Source organism: Bufo gargarizans, chromosome 8, assembly GCF_014858855.1.
Source record: "Bufo gargarizans isolate SCDJY-AF-19 chromosome 8, ASM1485885v1, whole genome shotgun sequence".
NCBI lineage: Eukaryota > Metazoa > Chordata > Amphibia > Anura > Bufonidae > Bufo > Bufo gargarizans.
The window spans coordinates 177064522-177085811 of NC_058087.1; the positions used below are offsets into that span (position 1 = coordinate 177064522).

The 21290-nt window shown below is 46.9% G+C and overlaps 1 protein-coding gene across 1 annotated transcript; it reads right to left on the bottom strand.

Moving 5' to 3' along the window:
- Nucleotides 1-11624: 11624 nt before the first annotated feature.
- UBFD1 (ubiquitin family domain containing 1) lies at nucleotides 11625-21171 on the bottom strand. The gene is given in 8 exon segments (XM_044303709.1): nucleotides 11625-12450; nucleotides 15002-15084; nucleotides 16035-16140; nucleotides 16598-16663; nucleotides 16986-17194; nucleotides 18094-18142; nucleotides 18144-18349; nucleotides 21035-21171. Coding segments are annotated over 8 exon segments (846 nt in total). The 5' UTR covers nucleotides 21051-21171; the 3' UTR covers nucleotides 11625-12339.
- Between the last annotated feature and the right edge of the window lie 119 nt (nucleotides 21172-21290).

Below are 21290 nucleotides of genomic sequence, written 5' to 3' on the forward strand. Positions count from 1 at the left end.
GCTGCGCATGCGCCGAATGACCTCACCAAAGAGATTGCTTTCCCAGCCCGCGGCTCCACCCAGTCAGCGGCCAGGAATTGCCGACAGCGCCACCTATGGGTCGGCAGGAAAAAGGACAGGGTCTATTGTGACCCGGGACAGTCAGAGCAGAATGTGTTTTTATAGGTAAAAACGCATTGCATAGAAGCCCCATTCACTTCTATGGAGCCAGGGCTGCGTGAAAAACGCAGAATATAGAACACGCTGCGATTGTCACGCAACGCAGAACTGATGCATGAAAAAAAAAAAAAAAAAACAAACACTTGTGTGCACAAACCCATTGAAATGAATGGGTCAGGATTCAGTGCGGGCGCAATGCGTTCACTTCATGCATCAAACTCGCTCGTGTAAAAGGGGCCAAAGAAAACGCAGTGCGAACCTGGCCTAAGGCTATCTTTGCATGGCGCGGTGGTGAGAGGCATAAAAGTGCACTACTATCAGGCCCCTTTCACACGAGCGAGTTTTCCCGCGCGGGTGCAACGCGTGACGTGAACGCATTGCACCCGCACTGAATCCTGACCCATTCATTCCAATGGGTCTGTGTACACAAGCGTTTTTATTTCACGCATCAGTTCTGCGTTGCGTGAAAAACGCAGCGTGTTCTATGTTCTGTCTTTTTCACGCAGCCCCGGCCCCATAGAAGTGAATAGGGCTTCAGCTGAAAACGCATCGCATCCGGAAGCAAGTGCGGTTGCGATGCGTTTTTCACTGATGGTTGTTAAGAGATGTTGTGTGTAAACCTTCAGGGTTTTTTTAGCACGCGCGTGAAAAACGCATCAAATTGCATTGCACCAACGCGGACAAAACTGACTGAACTTGCTTGCAAAATGGTGCGAGTTTCACTGAACGCATCCGGACCTAATCCGTCACGCTGGTGTGAAAGGGGCCTTAGAATGGGTTCACACGTAGCTTTTATATGCCCTTTTGCATTGTTTTGGTGCATTTTTGAAAAAAAAAAAAACAAAAAAAAACACCAATTCCAGATGTTAGCTGAATGGAAATATGAAACACAGGACATACATTTTTATGTTTTTTATTGCTTCAGGTGTTTATTTTTTAAAATATCTTTATTTAATTGTTTTTTCTTTTTTTTTTTTTTTTTTTTTTTTTTTTTGTTAAACAATCTTTTTTATTAAGTTTTGCAACGTAACAGTCAGTACAAAAGAGAGCATCATAAAATGCAAGATGATACAGATACAGCTTATAAGACTGACATGGGTATGAATACAAGAAACACAACAACCCCCCCTCCCCTTCCCCCCAACAGTTTGTGCAATGACTATAAAAATCTGCTGCTGATGCACCCCACTACACCGGCGTCACGGACAAGGGAACACGGCCGTGGAGTGTTTCGTACATATACCAGGTGGTGTTTTCAAAGTGAGTGATGAGTTTGGATGTCATGGAAGGTGATAGAGTATGCATAAATAAAGACCACTTTTCAAAGAAACGTTTGGTTAGTTTTTCTTTTTCAGACAGAGTAAAGATCCAGTCCATCTGGAAGAGAAAGTGTACCTTGGTCAATATAAAAGGAATAGTAGGAACATTGGGGTCCAGCCACAGGTGCAAAATGCTTTTCCTTGTAGCTGCAGCCCAAGTATGGAGCATGGCTTTCTTCCCTCTGGAAAGACCACGGTCCTCTTCTGCAAGGATATTGAAGATGGCCCATTGGGGAACTACATGAAATGAAATGTTATAGGTGGATAGCATGTGAGCTTTGACCTGGTCCCACAGATCTTTAACCTTAGTACAATCCCACAGATGATGAAAAAGATCTGTGTTGGGACTGCCACACTTGGAGCATGAGTAGCTGCCATCCCCCGACATTTTATTTTTAAGGTATGGAGTTATATAGGCCCTATGGAATACCAAAGTAGCCATGTCAGTGTAACTACTGACCGGGGTGTGTTTATGGATTTTCAACGTCGCTTCCAGGAGTTGTTTAGTGTCAAAATCGGGCAAATCCGGAAGCCATTTGCACGGACCAGTTGTGGCAGTTTCCCAATTTATCAGGGGTCTAATAAAATTATAAATACGACTAGTGGATGAGACTTGGGATCTAGCGTTCTTGATAAGGACATCTAAACCAGTCAGACTGTAATTCTCTGGGAACCGGCGTAGACATTGCTGGACAAAGCTGCGCGCCTGAAGAAATAAGAATGGGTTATGGTTAAAGAGAGGAAATTTCTGAGAGGCCGTAGCAAAGGAGAGAAGAGAATGGTCAGAGTCAAGCATGTCTAAAATGTAGACGCAGCCCTGTGTAGCTAGAGTATTGTATGTTCTAGGTGGGTTGCCATTTAAAAAGTTAGGGTTGCCCAGAAAGGTTTGAAATGGTGTATTGGTTGAGGTCAGACCATTCATCTTCCGCAGCCTACGCCAGGCCAATATAGTATGCCACAGGACCGGTAATAGAGTAATGTCGGGGGGGAGCTTGTCCCGTGGTAAATGTAGCAGCATCGACAGTGACAAATTAGGGCACATCTGACTCTCCAAGGAAACATTGGCGAAGTGAGACCTGCCTCTAATCCAGTCTAAGACGTACCGAAAAATGGCCGCCTGATTATATAACCTAATATCAGGGAGATTAAGTCCTCCAAGTACTTTAGGTTGCTGAAGTTTAAAAAGGCTAAACCGACTACGCACTGTAGAATTCCAAATAAATTGCCTAAAAGCTTTCTGGAGAAGTTTAATATCAGTTTGTCTTAATAGGAGCGGTAGGGTCTGAATTAAATACAGTAATTTGGGGAAAAGTACCATTTTAAGTAAGTGGCACCTGCCCGAAAATGTTAGGGAGAAATGACGCCAGGATTGTAGTTGAGATATTAATGAGGCGATGAGTGGTTTATAATTAGATTGATATAAAAGCGCCGGGTTAGCTGTGAGCTGGATACCTAAGTAGGAGATGGATTCAGGTCGCCACGCGAAAGGGAAGTCTGGGCCCCCAAGACGTTTGGCAGTACGGAATATCGGGAGCGCTTCTGACTTCTGGAAGTTAACCCGGAAACCAGAGCAAGCACCAAAGGCTTCAATAGTGGACATAATGGCGGGTACGGCTTGGCGAGGATTAGCTATGAAGAGTATTATGTCGTCCGCAAAAGCCAGTAGTTTGGTCACCTGTGAGCCTGTCTTAATCCCCGTAAATGATGGGAGGGAATGTAGCGTCCGAATAAGTGGGTCTAGCGCTATATTAAACAACAACGGGGGAAGAGGGCATCCCTGCCTAGTTCCTCTATGGACAGTAAATGGCGTGGAAGATATCGAGTTGACCCAAATTGAGGATCTAGGCAGATGATACATCATCCGGACCGCTGTGCAGAACACCGGGCCAAAACCTCTTCTTTCTAGAAGGGACTGCAGGAAGCTCCAGGACACCCGATCGAACGCCTTATCGGCATCGAGGCTGACCAGGATATTGGACATTTGCCTATTAACCCTGGAGGACGATATTACTCCCACTGCCGTTCGGATATTATAGGTGATAGATTTACCGAGCATAAAACCAGTTTGCGCCGGGTGAATAACATCCGCCAGGATTTTCTGTAACCTGTTCGCCATAATTTTGGAGAATATTTTAAAATCTACATTGAGCAGAGAAATAGGGCGGTAAGATTCAACCAATAAATGGTCTTTACCCGGTTTCGGGATTACCGTAATTAAGGCGTCATTGAACCCGTCTGGAATCGAGCCCGCGGAAACAATAGTATTAAATAGAGATTTGAGATGGGGGCTCAAAGATGGGCTGAGCAGTTTATAGTATTCGCTACTAAAGCCGTCAGGTCCAGGGGCCTTTGATAGCTTGAGGGACTTGATAGTATCCTGCACTTCCACCAAAGATATGGGTCCGTTCAACAGCGCCCTTTGATCATCCGAAAGCGCCGGAATGAATGGGTCTGCCAAAAATGGAGACTCTGAAGAGGTAGACTCCACAGGCGCTGTATAAAGGGACTCAAAAAAAACCCTAAAATGTTCCCCTATATCGGCGGGATGCGTAAGGTAGTTACCGGACTGCGATTTTATTGTAGGGATTTTGGTGGCGGATCGAAATGGTTTAGTCATGGAGGCAAGTAATCTACCCGGTTTGTTTCCCCACCTAAAGTATTTGTGCTTCTGGTAATTAACATCCATTAACGCACGCTCGTGTGCCACCGCCTCTGCAGCAATTTTAGCGTCTAAATAACGTTGTTTCGACTCAGGGGTATTATGGAGCTTAAACAGTTTATAAGATTGAGTGAGCGCAGACTGTACATCCAGCAATGAGGCAGCTATCTTTTTTTTTTTATGAGCTATATGGGAAATGATATGTCCCCGTAGTACCGCCTTAGAGGCCGCCCAGAAGAGATTAATATCATCCACGTGGCCCGCGTTGTCCTCCGCATAGGAATACCAGAATCCCGAAATCAAAGATTTAAATTCTTGGGAGGTGTACAGGTATGCCGGAAACCTCCATTTTTTGGAGAACGGGATTGGAGCATTCAATGCAAGTTCAAACAAGACAGGTGCATGATCAGAAATATAGATATCCAAAATCTTAGAAGAACGTAATAAATGAATAGAGGTATGGGGAATCAACCAATAGTCAATCCTCGCATGGGAGTCATGTACCGGCGAGTAGTGAGTGTATTCCCTGTCAATAGGGTGCAACAATCTCCAGGGGTTTATCAAACCTAATTGATCCATTAAAGATTGAATAGCATTCATTTGGGATAGGGACACATGGGTTCTGGCAGATGAGCTATCTAAACATGCATCATGCGTAATATTAAAATCACCCCCAATAATCAGATTGTGTAAGTTCCAGTTGGACATAACATTTACCAGGGAAGCAAAGAAACCTGAGGAGGAAGCATTAGGTGCATAGATATTGACCAAACAGTAGATAGTACCGTCGATTTTAACCTGGGCCATAACATAGCGACCCTCAGGATCCTCAACTGTATCAAGAATTTCGGGCTGGATCAAGGAACTAAACAAAATAGCCACGCCTCTCATTTTTTTTGAGAAGGAAGCCTCCACACATGTGGGGAATTTCCGATTCCGAAGGGCGGGATGTTTACCCCTGATCCAGTGCGTCTCCTGAAGGAAGACTATGTGGGCCTGCAATTTGTTCAGGTGATTCAGGACTTTTCTTCGTTTGACCGGAGCATTCAGCCCATTAACGTTCCAAGTACACCAGGTCAGAGAAGAAACAGAAGAGACATGTGTAGTACCAGGAGCCGTCATTTTAACCAATGCCAGCCGGTGGCCATGATATGCAAGAATACAACATCAAGCAATGAGGAGGGTACCTGTCCCAGCGAGCAGGCATCTCCCTCAGGAAGTCGCGAGGAACCCAGCAGTAGTGTGCACAAACATCCCCAACAACACAACAAGGTATAACCAGTGCAACATCATGACATTGCCAAATAAAATTTAGGGGCAATGTCACTACAGTGACACATAACAGTAGTAACAAAACACAACCCATAGTAGGAAAACAACAAGTTAGGTTATCAAACCGAGTAAACAGTCGTTAGTCCCGGGTGGGCTGGAGCACGCAAAGGAACTCCACCATCAGGTTGACGCAGTGGCATGGGTAGGTGAAGCCTGGGGAGAAGGTTCCAGCAACGCCAAAGCTTTCTGGGGGTCATCAAAGACCCATGCTTTACCCTCCATGGAGAACCGGAGGACCGCCGGGTATTGGAGAGAAAAACGTATGGATTTGTCTAGCAGGATCTTGCATGCTTTACTGAAGGCCCGTCTTTTTTCCACTACCGTTGAAGAAAAGTCCTGGAACATCAGAAGTTTAGAGTTCTCGTACTGAAGAGAGGACGCTTGGCGGTAGGCGGTCAGGAGTTTCAGCTTGTCCTGATAGTTGAGAACTTTGAAGATAACTGGACGGGGCCTAGCAGAGTCCCCAGTACGCGGAGGACCTACCCTGTGAGCCCTTTCCACTGATATAGTTGACGAGGTTGTCTCCAGTTTGAGCGTCTGGGGTAGCCACTCCGAGGTAAGCCATAGTAACTCACTGGAACGGACGGATTCCGGGACCCCGATGAGCCGCAAGTTGTTGCGCCTAGAGCGGTTCTCCAGGTCATCTATTTTATCTTGCAGAGTAGCTATCAAAGTGTCCTTGGAATCAAATCGTTCCTTGCAGACCGTCACAGTGTCCTCCAAATCTGATATTCTTTGCTCCACCTCCGCAAGGCGAGTGGAATGAGATGTAACTTGGGTGACTATGATGTCCAATGAAGATTGAAAGGCCGCTAGTCTCGTATCGATGGTAGGCATCAGGAGATCCAAGATGGCCTGAGCAGTAGCTTTTGAAGAATCAACAGTGGGATCTTCCATGGCTTTGGTCGGAGAGGACTGGGCTTGGCTCCTGACCGATGACCTGAGCCCTTTTGCAGAGGGAGTTTTCCCAACAAATTTATCCATAGATGCTGTAGGTGGTTAAAGGCCACAGGTGAGGCAGGCTTCACAAAGTACACAATGGTGGAGTTGCCAAGCAACTTACACTACATGAGAGATTGATTAGAGTCCATAAGAGAGCTTATAAAAAACGCATATAGCAGAAGGGAGAGGGATGGAAGGAGCCGGGTAATCACCGGCGATGTACGCTTATAGCAGAAAACAGGAAGGTCTCTTTATGCGCAATTTGAAGAGGGTGCCCCCTGGGCACCTATCAGGTCGAGACCGATGGCCTCTAAGTCCCCTGGCAAGGAGGAGAGCCGGGCGTCGAGGTAGTTCAATGCGCCCTTGTCCAGCCCTTATCCGGACACGATTAAACAGGGGGTCCGGGGCTCATATAAAAAGCGGACTTGTGCGTCCGCAATCCAGAGGACCTGGGGAGGCTGATGGTGTTAGGCTATGCTCACAGGACAGATGTAACCTCTGTCAATGAAACGGCAGCGTACGGTTCAGTGGTGTGTGCCCAACAGCGAAAATAGGGTCAGTGACCCTTTAAGATTTTTGATGGCAGGGCTTCAACAAGGCAGATGCAGTCCCAAAACCATGCCAGGAAGAGAGCTGAGCTGGAGTAGGTGCCCGGGAGAGTGTAGACAAGGGGCAGCACCGGGATAAGGGGATCAGTGCAGTCTCCCACCTGAGTAATGGCTCCGGCCTGTCAGCTCCGTCCACGGGTCGCCGCCGGTCCCCCTGCGCCGTCAGCAGATTGCCTCCTCCTCCGCCGCTGGCCACCGATGTTAGATGGGGGGGAGGCCTAACAGCTGTCCCCCAGTGAGCGCCGCGATGTTGGGGCCGCTCCTCCGCAGGCGGTGCGTCTGCCGACTCGGCGCGCTCCGCTACTCCAGGCCGCGGCTTCACAGGCCTGCACAGGCCGCAGGCGGAAAGGCCTTAAAACGAGGTCTAGGCGGGTCCAACGGGCACCGATCCGAAGCTCTTGAGGGCAGCTGAGCACCCAGATAGCTGGCGGTGTGATGGCAGCCCTCCAAAGTGGCTGATGGAGCGGGATATAGTTGGGCTCCGCCGGAGCAGTAAGATGGCACGTCCTGCTCCCAGCGCTGCTCCTCCCCCTCTCCTAATTGTTTTTTCTTATTTAGGAGGCTTTTTTATTTTTTACTTTATGGCTTCTTTTCAAAAGTGCATATTGATGCAGATGGCATTTTTTATGTAGATTGTAAGCTCTTGCGGGCAGGGCCCCTTTCCCCCTCTGTAGTTCCTTGTTTATCGTACCCCCCTCTGGATGTACAGCGCCATGGAATTAACGGCGCTTTTCAAATACTAATACTAATGTCACCTCTATAGGGAAAGACGCAAAGAAGAAACCGCTAGTGGTAAGACAGACAGGGGGTCATTTATTATGACTCCCTACACCCTTTTCTGGTGGTAAAAAGTCACATTGTCCCCATTTTTGGGACTTTTTAAACGCCCACGGGCCTAAACTTAGGGTACTTTCGACAGAGGATTCCTGCAGGCAGTTCTGTCACCGGCAATCCGGACGCAAACGGATGGCATTTGTCAGACGAATCCGTCTGACAAAGGCATTGAAATACCGGATCTGTCTCTCCGGTGACATCCAGAAAAACGGATCCGGTATTAATTTGTTTTGCATTTTTAAAGGTCTGCGCATGCGCAGACCGGAAAGTCGGATCCGTTTTGCCGGAACACTTAATGCCGGATCCGGCACTAATACACTTCAATGTAAATTAAAGTGTTCAGTATTTTTGGCTGGAGAGAAAACTGCAGCATGCTGCAGTATTTTCTTCGTCCAAAAAACGTAAGGGGGACTGAAGACATCCTGAACGGAATGCTCACCATTCAGAATGCATTAGGATAAAACTGATCAGTTTTTTTCCGGTATTGAGCCCCTAGGACGGAACTCAATACCGGAAAACAAAAACGTTAGTGTGAAAGTACCCTTACGCGCACGCAGTGTTTTTTTCAGCCCCAGCAAATTCACTAACATTTTACGCCAGTTACCTGGAGCAAATGATGACTGAAATGTACAGAAGTCAGGGGTTGGAGTAGATCTCAGTCTAGGTGCACGGCCTGGCGGAGGATGCGCCTGATTTATGAGGAGGCCATCGCTTTGTCATAAATTAAGGGCATCCTCCTGCAGCACAGGAGAAATCAAAGGCTGGCGTAAAGTGCCGGTCTTTGATAAATGACCCCCACTGTGTGCAAAACAAAATATTACAAAAAACAAGTGCGAAACCACCCCACTTATGCTAGCATTTTTTTTTTGAGAGTGCTAAATGAATGCGTGTAGGGATCCCTAGGCCTCTTTCACACAAGCAGGTTTTCTGTCCGGGTGCGACGCGTGAAGCAAACGCACAGCGTCCCACTGAATCCTGAACCATTCATTTCAATGGGTCTCTGCACATTTTTCATGCATCATCTCTCCGTTCAGGGAAAAAAAAAATATTGCATGTTCTATGGAGCCATGGCTGCGTGAAAAACACTGAATATAGAAGTTAAATGGGCTGGAGTGAAACACGGAAGGCATCCGGAAGCAATGGGTTTTTCACTGATGGTTACTAATTGTAGTTTGAAATTCTTCATTTTTTTTTTTTTTTCCACGGACGTGAAAAACGCATCAAAACTGATTACATCCGTGTGGAAAAAAACTAAAATACTGAACGCAATTACAGACAAAAATGATGGAACTTCGCTCGTGTGAAAGGGGTGCAGGCTGTCTCACCAATTTCCGAGCGTATTTCTACGCGTTTCTGCACCAAAAACCACGGGTTACTTGCGTTTTTTTATGCAGTTTTGCCGCAGTTCTCACCCTTACATTGAAAAGGGTGAAATCCACACAAAGAATTGACACGCTGCAGATTTCAATGTCCGCACAGAATAAAAAAGCAAAGTGTCCACGAATTTCTATTCACTTACCAAGAGCCGGACCCCACCAATCTGATATTGAGGATCAGCCATTCATATTTCAAACTTCGTTAAGGAAGAAAACTGGACAGACAGAAGCAGTCAGCAGTTTTCTGCCCTCCAAACTGCTGTAACTGGTTCTAAACACACATCTGCATGGAGTTTGTATGTGCTCATATTTGCATGGGTTTCCTCCCACACTCCAAAGACATACTGATAGGGAATGTAGATAGCGAGCGCTACGTGGACTGCAAGCGAGGACAACGTCTGCAAAGTGCCGCAGAATATGTAAAAACAATAATACCCCAGAAAACGAGTTTTTATCTTTCTGCGCCATATGCAAAACGAACAGAGAAGTGTCCGCTAGGCGTATCCTGAATTGCAAAGTGTTCGGTGATCTTGTGGAAGTGGCCTGTCTGCGCTTCAGCTCCTTCTGCGCATGCACCGGTTCATGTCGCAGAACGGACGTGGAGCCTATGCTGCTTCCACTGCGCTTGTGGCAGTATTCTAGCCCAGAGATGCTCAACCTGCGGCCCTCCAGCTTTTGCAAAACTACATCTCCCATCATGCCCTGCTTGAAGGCTGTCCGGACATGCTAGGAATTGTAGTTTTGCAACAGCTGGAGGGCGGCAGGTTGGGCTTCCATGTTCTAGCCCATGCCGTCTGACGTGTCAATCAAAGGAAGCTGGACAGGTTTCTAACCCATATCACTGGAGACATCGCTGTTCAAGATACTCAGGATAGGCCTTCACTAGCCGATCGGTGGGGTGTCCAACACCCCAACCTACTCAACGATCCGCTGTTTGGGTATAACTCTGGTGCACTACTGATGGCCTATTCTCAGGATAGACCATCACTAGCTAATAGGCTGGGGTCCAACACCCCGTATCCCTACTGATTGGCTATAGGGTATTGGGTTGGGGCCGAAACTACAAAGTTCCTTGAACTGTGTAATGGACAAAGCTCATCATTGCAGTGCTGCAGAGATAAGCTCCCTCCACTACACAGTTGAACTATGCTGTGTAGTTCCGGCACCAATGCTATATCCTACGCTGATCAGTGGGGTTATGGAGAGTCGGATCCCAGCCAATCGGCTAGCGATGGTCTATCCTGAGAATAGGCTGTCACCTATTAAAAGCTGGGCAACACCTTTAAGCCTTCAGGAGTGTCTTAGGGTACTTTCACACTAGCGTTTTTCTTTTCCGGCATTGAGTTCCGTCATAGGGGCTCTATACCGGAAAATAACTGATCAGTTTTATCCCCATGCATTCTGAATAGAGAGTAATCCGTTCAGGATGTCTTCAGTTTAGAGATGAGCGAACTTCTGTTTTAAGTTCGGCGTCTAAAGTTCGGCTTCCGGTTAGCGGAGAATCCCGATCTGGATCCGGATATGGATTCCGACTTCCGTTGTGGTCCGTGGTAGCGGAATCAATAATGGCCGATTATTGATTCCGCTACCACGGACCACAACGGAAGTCGGAATCCATATCCGGATCCAGATCGGGATTCTCCGCTAACCGGAAGCCGAACTTTAGACGCTGAACTTAAAACAGAAGTTCGCTCATCACTACTTCAGTTCAGTCTTTTTGACTGATCAGGCAAAAAAAAAAAACGAAGACTTGCCTGAATGCCGGATTCCCGGATCCGTCCTTCGCGCAGACCAGTAAAAATTTGAAAATAAATACAAGACGGAGCCGTCTGTCCACATGACAAGCAGAGAGACGGATCCGTTCTTGCAATGCATTTGTGAGACGGATCCGTCTCACAAATGCTTTCAGTCACATACAGATCGGCGGATCCGGCAGGCAGTTCCGACGACAGGAACTGCTTGCCGGATCACACTGCCGCAAGTGTGAAAATAGCCTTAAAGAGGTTATCCAGTAATATACAATGATGACCGATCCGCAGGACTCCCGGCAGCTTTCCAAGCACAGCGCCAGTACATTGTATAGTGGCTGTGAATGGTATTGCAGCTCGGCCCCATTCACTTCAATGGGGCTGAGATCCAACTAGGCCATGTGACTTAAGTACGGTGACGTCACATGACTTAGGAAGAGGCTGCCCAGGCTCACGGACTCTGCTATCAGCTCTTCCGACAACCAGGACCCCTGCCGATTTGATATTGATGACCTATCCTGGGGATAGGTCATCTATATTTTTTACCAGATAACCCCTTTAAACTATAGAATCCCTTCTATATCTAGTGCACTGTGCTACAACATACTGCAGATTTTTTAAACCACAGTTACACATGGACAAAGACGTTTTTTTTACAGTGCAGCCTCTCCTGCATCCATTTAATTATTTTTTTTCTATATTAAGAAAACAAAAAACAAAACAAAAAACAATTAAGCAGTTTGAAATCCCTCCATTACCGTGCTGGCAGATACTAAATATAAAGAGTATTTATGGAAACATTTGCCGCACTTTGCGAGGATTTTTCCTAGCGTTCAGCTGGGCTTCTCTGCGTGTTTTGAAGGGGTCCCTGCATGCAGTGAAGACGTGGCATCTGCAGACGGCGCTGTTCCAATTCTGACACGTTGGTGTCCGCATCAAATCATCCGATACTTCTCCCAAGGCTGCTCAGGAAGACCCATCTATTGGCCCTATAGGTCTTCCCTAGCAGTGGAAAGGGTTTAAAAGGGAATTTAAAAAAAAAAGGAGCGGTTTGCTTTATTGACTTGGATATATATGGCTGAGGCAGCTGCAGGGGGGGACCCTGCAACGTGCAAGAGTTAAAAATGTAAACTATTTTTTGGATCGGTCACCTCTGGCTCCTATAAAGTAAGCCTTCTCTGTCGCACAGGATGTTTTGCAACGGCAAAAGTTCCACCCCGGTAAGTTTCCGTGGAGCAGTGGAGAAAGGGATTGGATGGCGGGGTCGGGGTTCAGGTGTTGAGGATGCGGGGTAAGAAAAGGTGTGGCTGTTGGATGGCTCCTCCCACTGTCTCGCGTCCTGTGCCAGAGGTGAGCGTAACTTCAAAAATACTGCCATTTCCCTAACACTGTGTCCTTGATGGCATCCACGTACTGTACTGGCACCCAGTATACCCAGTAGTAAGATGCTTCGGTAGGACCGAGCTGAAAAGCCTGTAGAAGAAAAAAAATCATTCAGTGGGAGATACAGACAAACGTAAATTCGTGTGCATGGCTATGTCACGGGGTTGTGCTAAATATCCTGAGAACAGAGATCCCACGCCCCTGTCCTGATGGAGCGGTAGGCCAAGCATGCACCCTGCCGTTTCATTCATTCTCTATGGAACTGCCGGAGTACAGCACTTGGCCATTTCTTGCAGTTCCATAGTGAATGAATGGAGCTGCAAGGAGCATGCTTGGCCTGCTGCTTCATATAGACATGGGACCACCATTGTCGGGATCGGTGGGATCCCAGCGATCAGTTAGTTATCCCCTACACTGTGGATAGGGTATAACTTTCATACTTGGCACAACCCTTTTAATGGGTCGTTGAAACTATAGCCCCACACAAAATCCAACCTAGAACCACAGAGGATGACCACCATGGAAGTGCTTTACCAGCAACATCTAAATCAAAAGCCAAGGGGTGACTGCTATAATAAAACTTAACTTTTAATGATAAGACAGGTAAAATGAACCCAGATCAGAATAACTTAAAATAGTTAACTTCATAGATATACTCAACCCCTATGATAACCAGGGGTATGAGCGGCTTGTACAGGGTACGCGGCGGCACCCAACCCGTGGAAATGAAAACAGAACCAATAGTTCCTACCACATCCATTCCCTGCACTCATTTGACCCCGGTTTATGCCTGATGGACACCCTACCTACAGAGTATTTAAAGGGGGGCAGTATAGCATATAAAACTTAACTTTGAATGAAATAAATGAAAGAATAATAAAGAGCCCCGACAAGAACAAATAAACCAAAAGATCTGCAACCCCATAAGGGCGTAACAATGATTCTACTAGTAGCAACAGGTGTATGTACAACAACCCAAAAGGGGTGTATCTACAATCAGACTGGTAAAAAAAATGGGTCGATCTTACCGGTCCCGTTGAATTGCATCATGCGAATATGGTTCAGACATGTGTCCACTCAATAAAGTTTCAGGAATTCCTGTGCTTGCTGTCTCATTCACAGACGTACTCATGCGTAGCCAGTGTGAAGACGGGGCTAGGGGTACTATACTGTCTCTAGTATGCCCTACTCAGGCTAGTACACCCTGATGACCTCCTAATACGGAGTCATCGCCCTGAAAAGAGCGGCCCCGTCCAGGACTTTTCCCTGTTGTCAAGGCCCTAGACAACCCTAACTCTACTTGCGTACGGAGGGAGTAGGGGACTGGACAATACCCGTGTTCCCGTAGCGAGTAATATCCTGTCTCGCGGGGGATCACCAGGTGAGAAAACCCTACCTACACACTGGATGTGGTAGGAACTATTGGTTCTTTTTTTCATTTCCATGGGTTGGGTGCCGCCGCGTACCCCGTACAAGCCGCTCATACCCCTGGTTATCATAGGGGTTGAGTATATCTATGAAGTTAACAATTTTAAGTTATTCTGATCTGGGTTCATTTTACCTGTCTTATCATTAAAAGTTAAGTTTTATTATAGCAGTCACCCCTTGGCTTTTGATTTTAATAATAGCCCCTGCCTAAATAAAAAGACAATGATTGCCAGCCTTCCCTGTGCAAGCCCGCCCACTGGACTCCTACAAACGTAAAAAGAGTGTCCTATGAACAGTATTAGTATCAACAGGACATTTCAAATTAAGTATTACTGCAATAAACATGCAATAAAAATACGTTTTGTTTTTGATGTGATTTACGTTTTTCCTCTAAGATACCGCCCCCTACTGTTTATCCTTATCTTGCATTCAGTGGTGGACTAATATGCTCAGTAGCTTCCCTGATCTCACAGGCCTCTTGCACACAACCGTATGTATTTTGCGGTCCGCAAAAAAAACGTATCCGCTAAAAATACGGATGACATCCCTTGTGCATTCCATATTTTGCGGAATGGAACAGTTGGCCCTTCATAGAACAGTACTTTCCTTGTCCGTAATGCGGACAATAATAGGACATGTTCTATTTTTTTGCGGAATGGAAATACGGAAACGGAATGCACACGGGGTAACTTCTGTTTTTTTTGCTGACCCATTAAAGTGAATGCTTCCGCATCTGGTCCGGAAAAAAAAACTGAACAGGCACGGAAAGAAAATACGTTCGTGTGCAAGAGGCCTAAAGCAGGTCCAGACGCCATTCATTCATACATCCCTACCTCTAACTTCATAGAAGTATATAGCGCTATCTCTCTCTAGACAGTGGAGAAGGAAATGGTTGGGGCACTACATACCATATGTATCTTTAGGGCTATATGTGAGGCGCTATTTTATAGGCAGGACAGGAAGGGGTTAACAAGAGCTACCTGAAATGCCTCCCGGGAGAGGCAGGTGGTTGACTGTCTTAGATGAGCTGCTGCCCACCCACATAAAGGGAAGAAAATCCTCCAGATAAGTAAAAAAATATAGGCAAAGGCTGACATAACAGGCTATGCTATACATGAATCTGCTCAGCTCCTCCTGCTGCGTAAGATGCTGCTGCTTCCAAGTTCATGGAAATAAAGTTCCTGTTATCTAAAAGTACAGAGACGCCCCTTACCATCATATGATAGTCTTCATGTTCTTCAATTGGCTCGGAGAGTACATTTTTAATAGAACCCATGGGGATTTTTTCTGTTCTTTCTGCATAAAAAAAAAAAAGTCACAATTCTTTGTACAGACTTGTGTGGCCATAACCAGGTATACAAACTCCTCCCGCTAGTTGAGATCCGACAGGCTACAGTCTGCAGGAGCCCTCTGGATTCGGCATTGCCGGACGCTGCTCGAATGTCCGCTGGCCCCACGCAGCAGTTTTAGTCCGGCCGATTCTCTGCATATTTGCCAGGTTGCAGCCGGATCTACTCCTGTCCCAGTTATAGTTAATGGGACCGACGGGCATTCAGGCAGCATCCGGCAATACCGGATCCAGAGAGCTCCTGCAGGCCGGATCTCTGAACACTACTCAGGTACCAGACTCACATTAAAGGGGTTCTCTCACTTCAGCAGATGGCATTTATCATATAGACGAAGTTACTACAAGGCATTTACTAATGTATTGTGATTTTCCATATTGCTTCCTTTGCTGGCTGGATTCATCTCTCCATAACATTATACGCAGCTTGTATCCAGGGGTTATGACCACCCTGCAATCCAGCAGCGGTGGTCGTGCTTGTACACTATAGGAAAAGGCGCCAGCCTCTACAGTAGCCGGGACCACAAGAGTGCGCATAGGTATTTTCCTGTAGTGTGGAAGCACGGTCACCGTTGCTGGTTTGCAGGGTGGTCGTAACTATGCAAACGAGCTGCGTATAATGTTATGGAGAGATGAATCAAGCCGGGAAAGGAGGCAATATGGAGAATCAAAATACACTAGTAAGTGCCTTGTAGTAACTTTGTCTACATGATAAATGCCACTTGCTGAAGTAAGACAACCCCTTTAACAATGTGGCCAATGGGTATACAGTGGCATACGTCAGAGGGTACTCCCATCGTATACAAATATCAGGATCTGAAGAAAGCCTCATCTATCCTACACATTCATGGCACAGTCTTATCACATTGTGCCTTGCTGCCTGGAGCTGTTGGTTTCTCACCTTTTGTACCAATCCATAGCTGGTCTTGCTCCAGTTTAAATGTCAGCCTGACTTTCCCTCCAGATTTATTGTACATACCAGATATAGGAGTCGTCGGAAGTCTCTCCTGGAACAGAACACAAGAATGGCAATACGTCTTCAGTACCAGTGCAGTATATTGTCAAAGGCTCGCCCAAGTGCTGCAGCCCCTTCAAACAACTAATCAAGGAAGGGGCACCACCAATCAGATACCGATAGGTCATCAGGCTCTTGGGGTGAGTTCACATGTGGCAGAATTTTTCTGCTGTGGATTTCACTGTAAATCCATAAAGACTGCACTGCAAATCTGCATGAGTTACATGAGGGGATGAAATCCATAATGGAAATCAATGGCATAACATACTGAGCATGCAGCACATTTGCAAATCCCCAGCATGCCTTATTATCTGCTACACGTAGACGGTGTTTTTAAAACCCCATCCACATGTATTATACAGTACAGTCTGAACTCGCCCTTATAGGTTCAGCCTGCTGTGCTTGGGTACCATTAGGTACCGCCGGCTACCAGAAAAATGTGTCCTTACCTGCACGCCTTTCAGGGATGGCATGACGTCCTCCGGTTTGCCCTTGTCCAGTACCTTTCTGTGTTGCTTAAATATATAAAAAGAAATGTTAGAATTTAAGACTAGATGGAAAAAGTACTTAATATATATCTCAAAAATAAAGAATAAAATCTAGGACATGACCCACAATCCAGATAATTGAGATGCTTTGCCGGGGCAGCATTGTCGCCGTTTCGTTTAGAGGCTGTGGGTTGATATCCAGCATTGGTGACATCTTCATGGAGTCTGGATGTTCACCAAGTCACCCTGTGGTTTTCCTCTTGGGCATTACGCCTTCCTCCCATATTAAAAGAGGCGCCATCAGGAGACTTTTAAGAAGGGCATCTATTTGAAGAAATGGTAGCCTTACCTTCTGCCTGCACAATGGCTCCTTCTTGCTCTCCTCCTCCTTCACCTCTTGCTGGACGGTCTCTTTGGGGGTGGTAACAGCCAGTACGTCATTGATGGTGGAACCTACTACCATAACCTTTGCTCCATTGGTGACCTTGATTTCTCGTAGTGTCTTGTCCTCGGGAAGCAGCCCCTTAAACATGACTTTCTGCATAGCTGGTGGAAGACCTGAAAGTACAAAGTAAACGGATGTGAGCAGCAGATAGCCATAGTCCATCAGAGGGCATTCTCCATCCAAAGAGATGGGGCGTCCGGTCTGCATTTTGTGAAGACATTTACCCATTGACTCCTATGGTAGATCACACACTATGGTGTAAATGTTCTGATAGGTCGTACCCTATAGAAGTAGTGAGTAAGGTGGCCTGATGGGATTTTCTTTCATGTCTTAAAGTCTGTGTAGCCCGAGTCTTAAAGGGTCACTCAGTTTTCAAAGAAAACTTTTGATGTGTCATAGATACATATCAAAAAATTTGATCATTGGGGGTCTGAGTACTGAGACCCCCACCGATCGCTAAAACGAGGAGAGAAAGGTGCTCCTATATCGCTGCAGGAGACTAGCTCAACAGAAGTCTATGGGCCGGTCTCAATTCCATCCTCTGCAGAGTGCGATATGCGATCGCTTCCCTTGTCTCGTTGTAGGGATAGGTGGGGGTCCCACCAATCAAAATCTTTGATATGTCTCTATATTACATATAAAAAAAAAATTGTAAACTCAGTGACCCTTTAAAAGTTTGGCACTCACTTTTCCATATGGTGTCATTTTCATAAAAATCCCAGTTTCTTTAGTGCAATGTGAGCTGATCCATGGACTGCTGGCTCCCTGCCCTTGGTAGACAGCTTTCTCCCTATGCACAGTAATAAGGAGACGGCTGCTAATCAGCGCTGGAGGGCAGGGTTAGCCTGCAGCTCGTGAACACTGAGGACTCGCACTGCACTTTATAAAGTGCGATTTTATGAAAGACCAGTGCTGCAATCACTGCGCTCAGGTAGGGCAGCATAAAACCTGGTGACAGATTCCCTTTAAAGCGGTCTATCATAGAGACAGATATCCCTTTTGGAGGACTTACCTGTGAGTGTATGTATCTTCTGTTTAAGGCTTGCTCCTGTACTATCCAACTGGAAGCTTTACGTCGTACTTGTTCTTATTCCAAATGATTTTAAACTCTACAAGCTCTTTCTCTGACTCGGAGTCCCCTCCATTACTGACAGCGCCGTCTTCTTCCGGCTGCGCCGAGCTGCTGTCCTGAGGAGCTATGTCCCCGCTTTCTTCACAGCTCAGCTGTGGCTTCTGTCCATCCGCCTCCATCCCCAGCTCTTCCACTTCTATAGGGGACAAGGACACTGAAGGGTTAGTTCAGCCATGCACAAAACAGATCGTTCCACACTAGTCGGACAATCGCGTCAGCAGAATGAAGGTAAATGGTCACAACTGTCCCTGAGATGACACCGCACGGGGTGGGGGGGGGGGGTGTTTCGGGGGTCAAATAAGTTCACTGCCTGCTGCAAATTATTTAAGGATGGATTTCCATATGTACATATTAATGTGTTGAAATCCTACTGCAGACCAGATCTGTATGAACCTGAGGGGCAGATTATGTCACGGTTCATGCAGGCGGCTGAGGGCTAGCAGCAGAGTAGACAGGCCAGGGACACAAGTGAAGTGATAGCGTCCTCTTCATCAGGCGCTAAGTGAAACACAGGACCAGGTCCCGTTCAATGTGACGCGACTAGATTATTATTATTTTTTTTAGGGACAAAAAATGAAGGAGGGGGACATAACACATTGATGGTGACTATAGCATACACCAGAGATCAGGGACCTCCGGCACTCCAGCTGTTCTGAACCTACAATTTCCTGATCGCTCCATTCATTTCTAGAGTTGTTACGAGAACACTCGAGCAAGCATGAATGCTGGGAGTTGTAGTTTCACAGCAACTGGTTGCTGACCCCTGCAATACACCATAATAATGGACATACATATCACAGGGTACAGACTCGGCAAGGATTGGCAACGTCCAAAATGCACACTTACCAGGCTGTAAGTGAATAGAGCATGCTGGGGGTTGTAGTTTTAAAACAGCTGGAGTGCCAGAGTTTAGTGGTCCGTGTCATAGGCAATTCAGCTACTTGTCTGATTTGCTGCCATATTCTATGTACCCAGTTAGGCCACAGTCACGTATTATATGTCTGAATTCCTCAGATGTGTCACAGCCGAACAGCGGGTTTAATGGACCCAGACCCACAGCATCAGTGTGAATCCGATCTCAGAGAACTTGTTCTGACATGACATCAGTCTCCATTGGCCTGGGCTGGCACTATCCCTACAACCAATCACTGAAATAAAGGGGCTCCACTACGATACAGAGCTCGGCGCAGCGCATCTTCTGCTTCAACAGGAGTCATTGTAGAGAGAGAGATGGCGATGGGTCACATAATGCTACGCAATTCCATGGCCGGTCTATACCTCCCTAAGTGAGCCCAACAGGAGACAAAGGGGGTACCGTGCTGTGAACAGTATAGGACCCCCCTTCACCCTAGCAATTGGTGAGGGGGCATCATCATGGTCCCTACCGATGAGAGAGTCTGGCATGTCTCTGGTGCCCAACCGGTGGCTCTCCAGCTGCCGTAAAGCTACAACTCCCAGCGTGCACCCACTGTCTGGCTTTGCTGGGAGATGACTTCTCTGTGACGCGCTCTATAAGGCCTCTTTCACACATCAGTGAAGCACGCCCTATTTGGACTAAGCATTACAGATCCCTTGCGCAAATTATAGTCTAGGGGTCCTTGAAAAACACGGACTATCCATGTTCGATCAGTAATTTTCACAGAGCATTGGTAGGACACGCTCTGGAAATTACATTTCAGCCTAGCATGGATTACAGATGACACACGGAGAGGAAAAAACGGATACACGGACGAAACACTGACCATCTTGTTACGGATATCATCACAGACGTGTGATAGACATAATTAGGCTACATCAGGGATCGGCAACCTCCGGCACTCCAGCTGTTCTGAAACTACAACTCCCAGAGTGCTCCATTCACTTTTATGGGAGTAAGAAGAATGTTTGCATGCTGGAAGTTGTAGTTTCCGAGCAGTTGGAGTGCCAAAGGTTGCTGATCCCTGGGCTAGATCCTCATATTTCAGAAACCTTACCCCCTAACAGGAGTGACACTTATCACCCATACATAACCACGGATATATGGCGCATGCCAGGACGTCAGATTGCACTCGTGGCACGCAGAAGGAGGGAGATTTTTAAGCAGTACCGTCATGCAAAACACAAGCAAGCTATGGCACAGAGGAGAAACATGGCACGCTCATGGCCCACGGCATTGGACGGGCATTTATAACGGATAGTTGGCACATATATGGCATGGCACAAGGGAGGAAGCAACAAAAGGCTGGCGTTATACGGATGTGGTGGCCAGCGTTACCGCCACTGGGTGGAACAACTTGTCGGCACCCTTCTCATCCAGGATTTGAACTTTCCTCGGAGTCAAAATGCCCAAAAGTTGCGGAAAAGTGTAACTTTTGTCAGCGGGCGCATTGTCTGACAACTCCTGATGGGTAACGACACCTAGGAGAAGTTGTCAAGTGATTCGGAAGATGGCACTGCCCCATATTGGGGATGACATGATGCCCCATGCACAGCACACAGGGCCCTCAGGGCAGTGATGCCAGCAGATGGCACACAATAGGGGGCTATGGTTTACATATGGCACACAAGCAGCAAGGATGGGCAGTGGGCATGCATGAATGACAGATGGCACATGAGCTGGGCATAAAGTTAGGACGTGTAGCTGGGCGGATCCTAGGGAGGGGGTGGCAGCAAGAAAGGGCATCTAAAGGAAGGCAGTTATAATGAGAGGGGCATCAGGGCAGGAATGGCTGTGGCAGCTGGCACAACAGTCCGAGTGACAGGGCAACACACAGCCGCCAGTCTCTGCACTGGTCAGAAAAGGTTAACACACGGCTCTGCCCTCGGGGGACCCGGTACCCACCGTCCTGGGACGCCATGATGATTGTGTACAAGTCGCCAGCGCTAGTGCTGCCGGGAAACGCACAATCAGATCTTTTTGGACCCAGTCGACCACCGTAGGCCTAGCTAGAACCGGAAGAATGATGATGATACCATAGAGACAAGCCGCAGGATGTCGTGATTAGTCTCCGGGAGCTGATTTGCCAATCTTCCGGTATTTTGCCAACCAAAGGGCAATTGGACGCTAATCATTGCCGATGACGCCGCCATTTTTTTGA